The sequence below is a fragment of the Podarcis gaigeae genome (assembly GCF_964106915.1).
Source record: "Podarcis gaigeae genome assembly, chromosome: 9".
Lineage (NCBI taxonomy): Eukaryota > Metazoa > Chordata > Lepidosauria > Squamata > Lacertidae > Podarcis > Podarcis gaigeae.
The window spans coordinates 39394241-39409695 of record NC_139685.1 but is presented as its reverse complement, the minus strand read 5'-3'; the positions used below and the strand labels follow the sequence as shown (position 1 = coordinate 39409695).

General features: G+C 39.2%; 1 protein-coding gene across 2 annotated transcripts; it reads left to right on the top strand.

Moving 5' to 3' along the window:
- Positions 1–644: 644 nt before the first annotated feature.
- TDO2 (tryptophan 2,3-dioxygenase) lies at positions 645–13324 on the top strand. Of its 2 annotated transcripts, XM_083755883.1 has the most exons (13): positions 654–783; positions 959–1030; positions 1542–1647; positions 4342–4432; positions 5136–5206; positions 5839–5966; positions 7688–7874; positions 8090–8197; positions 9033–9144; positions 9257–9314; positions 10446–10525; positions 11777–11867; positions 12702–13324. In XM_083755883.1, exons 2-13 carry the CDS (start codon positions 996–998, stop codon positions 12853–12855), a joined length of 1221 nt encoding a protein of 406 aa, XP_083612009.1. In that variant the 5' UTR covers positions 654–783; positions 959–995; the 3' UTR covers positions 12856–13324. The 2 variants fall into 2 exon arrangements, with proteins under 2 accessions (XP_083612008.1, XP_083612009.1); XM_083755882.1 differs by lacking the exon at positions 959–1030 and having other exon boundaries at positions 645–783.
- Positions 13325–15455: the final 2131 nt, after the last annotated feature.

Below are 15455 nucleotides of genomic sequence, written 5' to 3'. Positions count from 1 at the left end.
GCACTTTAACTGTTCACGGACAGAATTTGGAAAAAAAGGTGCGTCTTATAGTCAGGCCAGTACAGTATTTTATGTTTTGTCATCCCCCCCCCCATCAAATGGTATTCTGTATTCTATTTTCTTGAATAATTGTTTCATATAGAACTGATTATTTTAAAATAAGTTTACTAAGAAAAGGAATGTTCTATCATTGGGATTATACTCATCTTTCCCTTTTTTATATGACTATGTTGTATACCAAAGATACAACAGAAGCACAGTGAGAAGACACTGTCACTTACTTCAACAGTACTCTGTTAATGATTAGATGGAATTGAGTAACAATGTTTAACAAATAAAACCAGGACTTGGGAAACTTACTGTGAAAGTTCAAAGCTCTTTTAAAGTTAAGCTCTCCGCCCCCCCCCCCCAAGTCTTAACAAGCCCTCAAAACAGGTTTCATTTTAATTTAAAATGTGAACGTTTGATTGCCTTAATTATAGGGTTATTGATAGAAAGTATTTCTTGTTACCTTCATAATATGCATTTCATTAGTTTCTTTTTTCAGAATTGCTTTCAGAATTTGAACTCTTAAACATGGCATTCTTCTTTCAACAATTAAGGAGGTTCTTGACTCCATGAAAAAGACACCAATCCGTTTGTCTGTCATTTCACTCAACTTTGATTTCAAACTTTGTGCGTGGCTGAAAATGATCAGTTGGGTGCAACTGCAGCACAAGTTGCTCACTGTGACCCCTTGACCTTTATGACCATTTCTTTAGTTCTTCTTTGGGTTGAACCAAGGTCAGTCGACAAAACAAATATTTCATGGAGTTTGTTTCAGGATATACTCTATGATTGTAGCTGAATGACAAGAGGAATGGCTATTGAATAGGGGGATTGGCTTAAATCATGGGATCAGGTTACACAAAAACGGTTCTGCTAGCATTTAGGAAATGTCAATATATTTTACCTCCAGGTGATTCTGACTCAGTGTGTTATTAGATTCTGGAGTCATGAGTGGGTGTCCATTTTGGGAGAACAAATACCAGTAAGTACATTTCTCTCTTTAAAGAATAAGGAAGTAATTTAGATAGGCACAGAACAGAATGTTCCTGTTTTCTGAGGAACGTTGGAGGGTATGTTATGAATGACCAAACTTTAAGAGGACAAAAAGAAAGAATAAAATACTGCCTAATGGGTAGATAATCAACTTTTAAAAGGGTATATTTTTTAAACAAATCACAAGAGCTACTTTTTGGGATCTTAGCAATTGATGTGGCATATTTTATATTGCTTTTTACATGAAAAGATGGAACTGCTGAATCAGTATTTTTCAGCTATGTTAAAAACGTGAACCATTATAATGTCAGAACAAGTCACTTTGGTCACTTCCATTAGTATATATAATATGAATATATGTAATCACTCTAAGGCAAATTTGAATGATCTGAACTATGTTACTCTTGCTAACATTGAATACTTTCTGTAAGTGATCTTTAGACTGTATACACTCAATATCACTTTTACCGGTATTAGGAATGTCTGTTGTTTATTCCTAGATTTAATTTTAAGAAGCTGTCACTGGAGGATGAGGAAGGCGACAAATCACAAGAAGGGCTAAACAAAGCTAGCAAAGGTGGCCTCATCTATGGAGACTATCTGCAGGTAAGTGTGACTTAGTGGCGCAGTTTCAGCAATGACAGCTGGACCTTTTGCAAATAGTCAATTGCAAACATACTGAACATTTGTGGCTACCCACATCTTCTATGGTAGCTAATATATCCTTCATAATAGTGAGGTATTTAACAGTACATTCATATACGTATCTACTCAGAAGCAAGTTCCACCAAGTTCATTGGCAATTAGGGCTTTTCCACACTTCTGCCTGACCCATGCCTAAAAAATCTTGGGTCTGAAGTGTTTCCCACTTGACCCACACTTTCTAGGCATGGGTCTGAGCGGTTTTGCCTTTTCCCCACCACTTCCCCCTGGAAAACCCACTCTTTGGCGCAAAATTGGAACAAACAGCAATCCATGGAAAACACAACTGCCAATTCAGCGTTAAAAAATTGGATTCCCGGGGGGGGGGGGGAGGAAAAGCAAACGGAGGCGTCGATAAGCCCTTACTTCCACATAAGTGGGTATAGGATTGCAGCCTTTATGTATTCTAACTTTGGGTTCGGAAAATTGTTTCCCCCAGGCATTTCTAATTTTCTGTGAATTTTGCTGGGGTGGGGGTGATCAGAATGCCCTTTGCAAACAAACAAATTACAGTACCAAAATTTAATTTTTTTTTTAGTAAGAATGATAACAATTGCTAATGCAACTATAATAATAGGTAATAAAAAGTTTTAAAATTATAATGTTTTTTACTAAGCTATGCTTTCTAAATGGGACGTGGGTGGCGCTGTGGGTTAAACCACAGAGCCTAGGACTTGCCGATCAGAAGGTCGGTGGTTCGAATCCCCGTGACCGGGTGAGCTCCCGTTGCTTGGTCCCAGCTCCTGCCCACCTAGCAGTTCGAAAGCACGTCAAAGTGCAAGTAGATAAATAGGTACCACTCTGGCGGGAAGGTAAACGGCGTTTCTGTGCACTGCTCTGGTTCGCTCTGAGTCGGTCACGACTGGACCTAATGGTCAGGGGTCCCTTTACCTTTACCTATGCTTTCTAAAAGTTTAAATCTATTTCACTTTTTTGTTTTTGAGAGGGGGATCTGAATATAGAAAATGGTTTTTAAGAGTTGAAGGTGTTGTTAGTACTAGCAGTTCTGTTACTCTGTGTCAGCTGAGATGCTTTATTTGGTAGAAGTCAGATGATGATTTTACATTACATTACAAAAGCCTGCATAGGCCACTAATCCTGCCTGACAATAAGTCATCATGGGGCAAATTTGTGGGTCTGTATGCCTGGCTACCACAGACAATGATTAGGGACAGGGTTTTCTGAATACCTTGATGTTAATCTTATCTGTTTAGTCCCCCTCCCAATTCCTGTCTCATTGATGAGAAATGGGCTTGTTGATATTTATAACATTTCTCTTCCAAGGGGCATTGCTTAGTGTTAGTGTTACATGTGAAAGGTTCCCCTGTTCAATTTCCAGCATCTCCAGTTAAAAGGATGAGGTGATGGAAATGCCCTTTTCCTGAGACTCTGGCAAGCACTTGCCAATCAGAGTGATAATACCAGGTTAAATGGACCAGCGGCTCAGTTTTCTTCAACTTCATATGACCTAGGGCATATTTGTGACCATTTCTCCTTTCTATTAAAGAGTGACCGGCCAGGCCTAGGTAGACAGCTCCAAGACAACGGTATCAACAGATAATTCAAACAATTGTCCTTCTTCTCATTTATTTGCAGGGTTTAAGAGCAACCTTTTGACAAGTGCTTAAAGATGGCTTACAAAACAAAGCCCTATGAAAATATTAACTCAGTAGCATTTGCAGGCAGGGCTGAGGAAATAAGACGCTGGAGAGCTGCTGTTATTCAGTATAGACTGCAATGGACAGTACTGAATCAAAACAGCTTTTGGGAATGACATCTCAGACAAGAACAAAAAAAACCTACGAAAGCTACAATAGCAAAACAATTAATGTTGTTTTTCAGTTCCTTCTAGTTTCTGACACATGTGCTCTGATACCACTTTAAATAGTTATGGCTTTGCCCAAATAATTCTGGGAGTTTCCTAAGGGTGCTGAGAGTTGTTAGGAGACCTCTGTTCTCCCTCATGGAGTTACAGTGCTCAGAGTGCTCAGAGTGGTTTAACAGTCCATCCTTCCTCACAGAGAACTCTGAAAATTGTAGTTCTGTGAACAGAATAGGGGTCTCCTACCAGTTCTCAGCACCCTTAACAAAGTACAGATCCCAGAATTATTAACGCACATATTTTTGAATGCAGTTTTGACTACTGCACACATTTTGGTAAGTGGTTTCTCCTTAAATTACATTTTTGTATGTTACTTTCACTAATAGATTCATTTTATGCACACTTTACTGTAATACGTGCATTTTTGCAAACATTCTTTGGTTGGAGAACTGCTTCACAAAATTCAGATATGTATGAATTGCAAAGGATGGCTGCCCTTTGGTTATCATATTGTTTTGGAAAGTGCAAATTTGCTAGATTCAGCTTTAAATGCAAACCAAATCAAATTTATCCCCCAAACCAATGAGTAAGACTCATTTGGATATTACTCTTATTTGGGGGGGGGGCAGTGATGGGGGAGGGGGGAAATCTGTGAAGCTTCAACACAGTTCTGAACTTAAAGTTGTTCAGGTTGATTGTTCAATATATTTTTTAAGCCAAACTGAGAAAAGTTTTGTGAGAATTAATTATACTATTTCAATGTCTTACTTTTAAAGCTGGACAAAATACTGAATGCTCAGGAGCTTCAGAGTGAAAAGAAGGGGAACAAAATCCATGATGAGCATCTTTTTATTGTGACCCATCAAGGTAACCTTTCAGAAGAAGCAGGAGCAGAACAAATGCTATTCAGGCAGCCCCACTTGACTATCGGATGATGAAATTATTGTCATATTTATTATATTGGTCAGAGTTATGAATGAATAATAATAATACATGAATGCAGTGAGAGCACATGGACATATATTATCCATTCCTCAGAAACCTTGCCCCATTTTAAAATTTTGATGGGAAAGATGTGGTGGAGCATGATTCAGTTTGGGGGAGAATTTCCTAGATGTCTTGGTACCAAACTATTTTAGATGAGTATCAAGGAAAGCTGCTTGATTGGTTGATGTTTTGAAAAAACATCATTAAGTGAAATATATATGCTCTAGACATCGGACACACATATATTTTACTCTAGATGCATATGAGGGCCAATTCAGGGGCCTTTTGCTAACTACCCAGAGGCCATCCTGTTAAACTGCCTTATGGCTGCAAAAGTCATTGAAGTGGAAGGGCAGAGAGGGGCCAGATAAGGCAAATACGAAGGATACTTGAGGCCAGAAAAAACTGGAGTCAGTATGTATAAGCATTTTATTTACGGATTCTATCTTTCAGTAATGATAGCAACTTTTCCATATGACAGTTTCATAATAGATATGGTGATGATCAACCTCTGATATTTCAGCTTAGCTCATTGTCAATGTCCCAAAGAAGCAAAACCAAAAACAGTGCCTTTTGATTTCAGCTTATGAACTGTGGTTCAAGCAGATTCTGTGGGAACTGGATTCAGTTCGAGTGATTTTTCAAAATGGTCACGTAAGTAAGAGAGATATAAGATATCTAATGAAAAACCCTTCTTATTTCTATTTTTCACCAAATAATCACTGAATATTTTAAATTCAACCCCTGTTCAGGCATCTTATTCTAAAGACCTATTTATGGGAGGAAGGAGAGAAGGCTCTCACCATTGTGCTCCACTATTGCTCCTTCCCCAGTGATATCTGTGTATTTATTTGGGAGAATATCTGCAGTAGGACATTCTGAAAACATGTAGAGGATGCATCAGTTGAAGCCTTAAGGTTCCTGTTCACAAGGACAGTTTACATGCATTTGTTTGGCTGCCCGTATCTTCCCAAAAGCATGGACAGCAGTAGGGATATGCCAGTGGGAAGTGCAGGGCAAACAGAGAAATCCCAAACAGAGTTTAGGATGATCCTCAGTGTGACACATTCATGCATCATCTAAACAAAATGAAAGTGTGCACCCCCCCCCCTTAAGAACAATTGTTTTGTTTCCTCATATGCAGATTCAATTGATTGGGCTATCATTCAAATTAAGACTCAGGTGATTAAAACATATCTGAGTGACACAGCCCTAATTAGAATAACCTATAGAGGCCCTGCTCTCCCTTGCCAGTTGTCATGATAATGATGTCTTTTTCTACTAAGGTGAGAGATGAGAGAAACATGCTTAAGGTTGTCACTCGAATGAACAGGATAACAATGATCCTTAAACTACTTGTGGAACAGTTTTCTGTTCTGGAAACAATGACTGCCCTGGACTTTTTTGATTTCAGGTAAACACTGTATTTGATTATTTGATTTCTCATTCTTAGCTATGTTCACAAGTAACTGAGCATCTCACAGGGTTGCCATATGTCCTCTTTTTCCTGTGCTTGTCCTATTTTTCATGGGTAGAGTCGTGATAGAGATCCATAATTAAAAGTAGAAGTTGGCAAATGTGCCCCCCTTTTTTGCCTTTGAAAATATGGCAACCCTGGGTCGCCCGTCTCACAGCTCAAGGGAAGCATTCAATTATTTTAATGTTCACACTGCCAACAGAGAAGTGGTTATGTGGCCTCAGCCCAGTATACCTGAAGGAGCGTCTCCACCCCCATCATTCTGCCCAGAGGCTGAGGTCCAGTGCCGAGGGCCTTCTAGCAGTTCCCTCACTGCGAGAAGCAAAGCTACAGGGAACCAGGTAGAGGGCCTTCTCGGGAGTGGCGCCTGCCCTGTGGAACACCCTCCCATCAGATGTCAAAGAGAAAAACAAGTACAGTACCAGACTTTTAGAAGACATCTGAAGGCAGCCCTGTTTAGGGAAGTTTCTAATGTGTGACATTTTGATGTATTTTTAATCTTTGTTGGAGGCCACCCAGAGTGGGTGGGGTACAAATAATAAATTATTATTATTATTATTAAGCTAAGAAGCTGTACCACACTCCATTATTATTGTGGTCATTATGAACGTTGGAGACCTGCTGGATAAAGCCAAGGGCTTATCAACTCCAGCAGTCTGTTCTCACATGGCCATAGAGATGCCCATGTGCTTCCCAGCAACTGGCACGAAGAGGCATACTGCTTCGACAAGCAGCCATGGATAGCCTTATCTTCCATGAATTTCTCTAATCCTCTTTTAAAACCATCCAAGTGGGTGGCCATCACTACCTCTTGTGGGAGCAAATCCCATCGTTGTACCATCACTGTCCGAGACACTTTATGAAGCACAAGAAACTTATAATTCAAAATCCAACACAGAGTAAACAGCAGACAAAAGGGAGAGAAGTGCAGGGTAATCAAGAGACAAATGTGCAATAATTTCATGTACTTATGCTCAGTGCCAAACTTGAAATTCACTTGGTATGTAGCAGGCAACTCTGTTTTGAGTTGCAATTTCCTCCCTTAATTACAGGTTTTTGGAAGGGGGCAATCCGGATCAGGAAGTAGCAATGAGGTAGAAATGTGATTCTGTTGGCATTTAGAGGAAAACGTCCTTAGTTTGCACTTTCCAAAACAATATGTGAACTGGAACACAGCCATCTTTTGAAATCTGCACTTCTCAGAATTTTGCAGTGCCATTTTGCAGACAAAATTGATATACTTTGGTAATGTGTTCATATGAAAGCACATATTAGCAAAAAAAAAAAAAAAAAGCATACAAAAATGTGTTATATTAGGCCAAATTGCTTTGTAAAAATGTGAGTGTTAGGCAAAATTACATGAAAATATGTATAATTAGGAGAAATTTGCACTAAAATGCTGATGGCAGCTTCCTGCATTGAATATCTCATTGTTTTTAATAAATTTGCGATCAAAAATAGAAATACATTTGGACTGTGGGACTGGGTTGCTAAAAAGGGTCTATTAACACTATTTGTATGTTACTACTACTACTTCTACTAGATTTATTTATACCTTGCCTTTCCCCCTGATTAACTCAAGGTGGCTTACAGGTAAAATGAAAACACGTTTTTACAATCTATTCTCAATTGTATTTTTTTTTAATCTATCCCCAAAGAGATTATTTGAGTCCAGCTTCAGGATTTCAGAGCTTACAGTTTCGACTGCTGGAGAACAAGATTGGTGTCCCTCAAAGTCTGAGAGTCCCATATAACAGAAGACATTATCGAGATAACTTCAAGGGAAAAGAGAACGAATTATTGCTTAAATCTGAACAGGAGCCAACTCTATTGCAGCTAGTGGAAGTAAGAGTTTGCTGGGGGGGGGGGTATCAATAAAGCAGTCCCTATCCCAATAGGAACTGTTACATTCAAATATAAACATTGTGCTATTTTTAAGCCCACACATTTCCATAAGTCTTTCTCAAGATCGTGATTGCCACTTCACATACTAAAATATCAAATATTACCAGTACAGGCTATGTAACCTACACAATAGTGAATCTATTTTGTTTTGCAAGGCATGGTTGGAGAGAACGCCAGGACTTGAACCAGAAGGATTTAATTTCTGGGGGAAATTTGAAGTGAATGTACTGAAGGGACTGGAAGAAGAATTTGCAATGGTGCAGGTAAATATAATTTGTCACAGATCCATCCATGCCTGTATGTTGCAAGAGAACTTCCTGGGTTCAGTTCCACGAGAGAGCCCATCTGTATGAACAATTCTCCGTGCATTTTGGAGGAAGGGAAATCTAAGCATGTCTGTGTGATCCATTTTATCTGTGTTAGAATATATGGTTCTAACATAGCTGAAAATCACACACTCTATAAGGAATCATTTATGATTGTATTATCATGTGGATCATGTGGTGATGCACACACAAAGGTGTGTGGATATATATAGCTTGTGTGTGTGTGTGCTCATTGCCAATTCAGTGATTTGGAATAAGGGATATATTTCCTACAAAGGTTCTGTGGGCAATTGTGTCAGTACCAGGAGTACTTTCTTAGGGTTCCTTAACCTCTTCAAAGAACTTCAGTTCCCAAAGTCCATTGAGTGGTAATTAGGGGCCATGACTGTTTTGTTCTCTCATGACAATGAAGGCTCTCTCAAGTCGAGTCACTGAACTTGTTATCAGAAGTTTAATTCCCATGTTGCCCCATGGGATGTTAAACAGAGATTTAATATTCACATATGAAAAAAAATTGTGAATAAATTAATGGAAGAATTAGCAGGTGGGTGCATGTTTTGTTCCCTATTCACGAGGATGAGGAAGACTGAGAATGAGAGTTCATGAAGAAAGCTGAGACTGATTGGATGACGTTGAGTGCATCTTGGGTCAGCATAACTGAGTTCTTAAGGAATATTTTGGAACTTAGGACATATTCCATTTTATGCAAATCAACAAAAAAGTGAAGCTTTTAGTATGTTTTTAAAATAAATAATTGATGTGACTTCAAAAGGCCAAACAAGACTTGGAGGAAAAAGAAGATCAACTGGCAGAACTTCAGAAACAAAAAGAAGTGCTCATTTCATTGTTTGATGAAAAACGCCACGAACATCTCCTTAGTAAAGGTAGGTAGGCTCATTAGAGTGTGCAGATGTGAACTGCCAGTTTCTAGCATACCAGATGGAACTAAGCTGTAATAAAACTGATATATTATTTAAAATGCATTACAATTTGCAGGTGAAAGACGGCTGTCTTACAAAGCAATGAAAGGAGCTCTAATGATCTACTTCTACAGGTACATTAAAGGGTGACTCATCCCTGTAAAATCTCTCTCTTAAAGGGTGACTCATCCCTGTAAAATCTCTCCCACTAGCAATCTTGTTTTCTTCCTCAGAGTGTTTTTTTTAAATAAAAAACATTTTTTAAAAAACCACTTTCCTGCTGTCTTTCCCAAGTGTGGTTGCTGGTTTTGAGAGTGAAATATTCTTAGTACAGTTGTACCTTGGTTCTCGAACAAAATCTGTTCTGGAAGTCCATTCAACTTCCGAAAACATTTGAAAACTAAGGCACAGCTTCTGATTGGCTGCAGGAGCTTCTTGCACTCAATCGGAAGCTGCATAAGATGTTCAGGTTCCAAAGAACGTTTGAAAACCCGAACACTCACTTCTGGGTTTGCAGCGTTCAGGAGCCAAAACGTTCAAGCCACAAGGTGTTTGACAACCAAGGTATGACTGTATTTGGATTTTTGCAAGTAGATGCCCCCTGCAGACTTTGCCTGGGTGAATTGTAGAAGGTTGGGAAGGGGCTTGGATTTCAGAATGAAACATTCTAGGATTTCACATTATGTTTCAATTACTATTGGCAAATAAAGTGTAAGGCTAAGCGTTCTTAAAGCTGGGGTGTGGAAGTGGCAAGTCTGCCTTTTCAAACATCCTCCAAGGGATCATAGAACTGTGCCCTAAGTATACTTCCTAGGGAGTAAACCCCACTGAACACAGTGGGATTTACTTCTCAGGAAACATGCACAGGAATGCACTCTACATCTTTCTATCTTGTGTGGAAGCTGGTTATAATTTACCTGCTGAATGCCACGTGATCTAGAGTCAATAAACAACTGTGCCTTTACGCTTACAGAACCATCAGCATGAAACTCTCCTCTCCAGCTCCTCTTAACTCATATATATGTCAGTAGAAAGAATAGAAGCAGGAACCATATAATCTTGTGAGACGCCAATTACGAATGTTATCTTTGTTATCAATTTACTGCTGTTTTTGAAATGGCAACATTTCAACCATAGCAGGCCATTAAACTACTTTTGCAAAGATTAGATTTACCAATGTGCCTTTTCCTCTGATGCATACAGTAAAAAAATGATAATTTTAGTACATTGATGAGTTTTTCCTTTGTCCTCCCCACCTCCTTAAGAGAGGAGCCTCGTTTTCAGGTTCCTTTTCAGCTCCTCACTTCTCTGATGGATATTGATGTGCTGATGACTAAATGGAGATGTAAGTTTCCTCTCCTGTGCTATGTCTGCCACAACACACTAACGGACAGTGCTTGTTTTCTAAAAAAATGTTTAGGGGCACTCTCATTTTGACTCAAGAAAATCACCATTTTATAGTTCAAATCGGTAAAAATAAATATAGTAAATGGACAAAAGTACAAAGATTCACAAAATGTTTAGGGGTATGCGTCCCCCTGCATCCCCCCAGGCTGTTAACGCACATTGCTACTATAACAGTACTGAAACCCCAAGAGGTTGTACAGAGAACTGACTGATGAAATGTTACAGATAGGTAGCCGTGTTGGTCTGCCATAGTCAAAACAAAAAAAATTCCTTCCAGTAGCACCTTAAAGACCAACTAAGTTAGTTCTTGGTATGAGCTTTTGTGTGCATGCACACGAAAGCTCATACCAAGAACTAACTTAGTTGGTCTTTAAGGTGCTACTAGAAGGAATTTTTTTTGTTTTGACTGATGAAATGTGTGGCTAATTAATTCATGCTTGTCCTGCAAAACATGGGAAATCACATAACTACCTACTCCCTGCTGTTACATGTGGATGACACCTGGCAGCTTTGCACACAGACCACAAACTAACACTGTTGTGGCGTGATAGGATTGAGAGCAAAGATGCATTACAGATTCCTGAAATATGTGCACCATTGACTCATGGTGAACAAATACTGCAGACAAACCCTTTGTCTCTCAGTAAGTACATATCTGCAGTTTTCTACTTGGTATTTGGGGATCTATCCTTTCTATTAGATCTACCTTGTCTATTAGAAAAAATATTCACCCCTATCTTCTTTTTTACCTGAACTAGTTAACTGAATAAAATTGCCTTATAACTAGATGCACAGTGGCAAAACATTGAGCTACACATCAGGAAGTCTCCCAATTCAAATCCTGCCTTTCCCGTGAAATCACATTCAGCAGGCCATTCAGTTTCAGCCTCATCTGCAATATGATACTGAACTGCCTTAGACAAGACACTTAAAAAACTCTAAAGATGCAATCCTATACCCGCTTACCTCCATGGGACTTACCTCTGAATAGGCAGGTATTGCAAAGCATGATCTGTGCCGATATTGTGTAATTATATAGTTGGGGAAAATATGTTAATGTAAAGACACTCAAATTTGCAATACAGAGAAGCCAAGCTATCCATTATATCACTTTTTAAAGGTCTATTCCACTTGTAATAGGATAGCCTTTTTAATGAGATACGCACTAAAAAAAAGTTCATCTATTTAGATAACCATGTGTGTATGGTGCACCGAATGATTGGCAGCAAGGCTGGGACTGGAGGATCCTCAGGATATCAATATTTACGCTCAACTGTGAGGTGAGTCTATAGGAAATAGAGTTCCACTTTATACTCATGTTTCATAAATGGCAATGCACAAGGACAAGTCAAAAAATGATGATGATATGAAAAAAGAAAGAAGAGAGCCATTCTTTTAACATAGAACATTTTTGCTTTAACAGTGTTTCAAAATTTGTGTCTGAGGGTTTTCTTTTAAATAAATAAAAAAATGACACTGCTACTAACAAATATGATTTTAACAGTTTACAGGGAGAGTAAAGATGGAGAAATAAGTTTATTTCCCTATTTCAAAACACTAGAATTTTTTCCCCACCCAGTGAAAGTGACTGGTAGCAGGTTCAGGACAAATAAAGGTATCTTTAATTAGGATGTTGCCTGCCAGCCATGAATGCAGGAATGTGAAAAATGTGGCTACATAAAGATGGTGTCCATAAGTAGCTATACTGGTGTGGTTGCTCTTGCGGTCAAAATTACCCTAATTTTCCTCTGGTTTATCATAAGTTCATCTGGTTACATTTCATACTGCAATCCATGCAGCTACCTGAATCAGGCCACAGCAGACTTTAAAGGGGACCCACCACTACAGAAGCCATGTTGTTGGCACTGCAGAATTTGTAGCATAAGATCATAGCACTGTCACGGCCCTAGTTCACCACTTTCTATCCAGCTTACCCCCTCAAGCCTTAGCTGATGACACCCAGCCCTCAAGCATTAGTGTTGGAGGCTGGTACAACATGAAAACTCCTGATAACAGGACTATCTATGTCAAAAGCACACTCCATCATGACATACAGAACTAGAAAATAATATGGAATATTTAAAAATATGAATGCATTTCTTTTTCCTTGGCAGCGACCGATACAAAGTGTTTGTTGATTTGTTCAACCTTTCAACATATTTGGTGCCTCGTCACTGGATCCCCAGGATGAATCCTACTCTTCACAAGTTCCTTTACACAGCAGAATATTGTGACAGTTCCTACTTCAGCAGTGATGATTCAGACTGAAAATCTTCCATGTCGATTCCCTGTAAATAACTGAATGAAGCTCGGTCCTTTTACATTATACTTTATGCATACAGTATGTAACAGTATAGAAATCTATATCTATTTATGTGCAATGTACTATAGCATCTAAAGCACAATAATCAGCTCCACAATTTACAAATAAAATTTAGAGATGATGAGGCAAACAACTCAGATCCATTTATTTTAATGCTTTGAACTGTTGTTGTTGTTGTCCCTGTTTAACAATGTTCTGTCTGATTTGCTAAGCTTGCTCAGATAACTATTTTAGGCTGCCGTCCTATACCTATTTACTTGGGAGGAAGCTCTACTGCACTCATTGGGGCTTTTGCTTAGACATGTATTTTGGTTGTACTATTGAGTTTTGTGATTGTGAAGATAATGTTTTAATGTGACATACCTTGGGAGGTGGCATAGAAATAATTGTAAATAAAATAAAAATAAAAACCTACCCTGTAGTATCGAGTAACTGAAGAAATAAGGTAGCAAAATCTATATAATCCTCTTTTCAGCGATAATAACATGTAGTACCACTTACCACATTGATCTTCTATACTGCATAGAGACAATAAATTCCACATTATGTTATTAAGGTAATAGAGTAATGTTATGAGAGACTCAAGGACTCCTTACTGAGGGACTGAGCTAATATTTGACTTGGCTTAGAAAGGCACAACATCATTTTGTACATAATGCTTGGCATATATTATGAAGCAATCACAGCTGAATTTCATCCTTCTCTAAGTATAAGTGACTAAAAAAAAAAGGATGCTAGCCTTTATAATTATAGATACAAATAAGTGATTTTATTCATGATTCTTTACTATAAAAAATAGAAATGTCTAATGTTCAACTCAGGTAACTTTTATTCATGTTTTAATCCAAATTGATTGCTAAGCCACCACAGTTTTTCCGAAGTGCTTGGAAGTATTAGCATTTTGTGATCAAAAGTTAATTTTAAGCATTTCAAAATACTATTCATTTGTGCATGTGAATCCAGTGTAGAACCAAAGAGAAGGGAACAGCACGCCTGACAATTAAAAGAGAAGTCAGATTGCCAATATTAAATGGATAAGCAAAGACTTAAATATGCTACTTTAGGGCCTACACGAAACAGAAGTGATGTCATTTTCTCAGAGAACATGAATGCTTAAGAACAGAAGCAGAAGGAGAGCTCAGCAGTCGCAAAAAATCAGAGAAAACACAGCTGCTGACTGGATGCCTCTAGGGGTTGATTCACAATTTCTGCAGCACTGATAAAGTTACAAAGTATATTGCTAGGTGGGACGCAGGTGGCGCTGTGGGTTAAAGCCTCAGCGCCTAGGACTTGCTGATCGAAAGGCCGGCGGTTCGAATCCCTGCGGCGGGGTGCGCTCCCGCTGCTCGGTCCCAGCGCCTGCCAACCTAGCAGTTCGAAAGCACCTCCGGGTGCAAGTAGATAAATAGGGACCGCTTACTAGCAGGAAGGTAAGCGGCGTTTCCGTGTGCGGCTCTGGCTCGCCAGAGCAGCGATGTCACGCTGGCCACGTGACCCGGAAGTGTCTCCGGACAGCGCTGGCCCCTGGCCTCTTGAGTGAGATGGGCGCACAACCCCAGAGTCTGTCAAGACTGGCCCGTACGGGCAGAGGTACCTTTACCTTTATATTGCTAGGTGGAAAAACATGCACCCTATGCATCCAACACTCACCTAATTCTGACTTTGATTTGTAAACTGCTTTGCAACTTTGCCTACATGACAATCTTGTGAGATGAATTATTGTTGTTCCCATTTTATAGACGGGGAACCAAGGTCGAGAGTGTGATTTGCCCAAGACCACACAGCAGGTACTTGGTATTTGATGAACTCTAGTCTCCCAGATACAAACCCAGATCTCTTACCTAACGGGTCACAATAGCTCAACTCTTATTTGAAATATTTGCTAAGCATGAGTAAGGTCAGGATTTTGAAAACTGAGACATGAACTTGTAATATATAAAATGCCTTCCTTTTCCATAAGTGATGGTCTGGAGTACACTGCAGAGCTGTTGTTCAGCTCCTAAAAATAAATGTTTATGGCAATGACTGGAAGAGGATGCTTTGATTTGTTATGGTCTCAGGGCACACAGGTCTCTTCCTGAAAGTAAAACTCCGTCATCCTGTGGAAAGCAGTGGCTGAAATGTGTGCTACAAAGCTTTTACTTAGAGCAGCCACTTCACATAAACACATCAGAAACTTCACCAGCAATACCTAGGAGGCAGCAAAACCAAGGCTACCATTTGATTGTTAGAGAAATCCTTCTTTAAGTATTCTTGCAACACCTTCTCTTACTCCTTAGCCCCTGCCCTGCCCATTTTAGATCGGAAATATTTCTAATAGGGGGTTAAATGATGGGGGATTGCAGGGGGGTCACAACATATGAGATGCTGTTCTGAGTAACTTTATTCACTGCATTTGAAGTCTGTGGCAACTGGCTCCAGAGGAATACACAGGGTTTTCATCATCATATATAATTGAGAATTAATTTCCCCAGCTTTTTCCTCACTGCTAAGCAGGAAGGTAAACGGTGTTCCCGTGCACTGCTCTGGTTAGCCAGAAGCGGCT

Coding starts and splice junctions, on each gene's coding strand:
- TDO2 (XM_083755882.1), top strand. CDS start 746: ATGACCATTTCTTTAGTTCTTCTTTGGGTTGAACCAAG. Junction 7,875..8,089: donor CTCTATTGCAGCTAGTGGAA/GTAAGAGTTTGC, acceptor TTGTTTTGCAAG/GCATGGTTGGAGAGAACGCC. Junction 11,868..12,701: donor TATTTACGCTCAACTGTGAG/GTGAGTCTATAG, acceptor TTTCCTTGGCAG/CGACCGATACAAAGTGTTTG.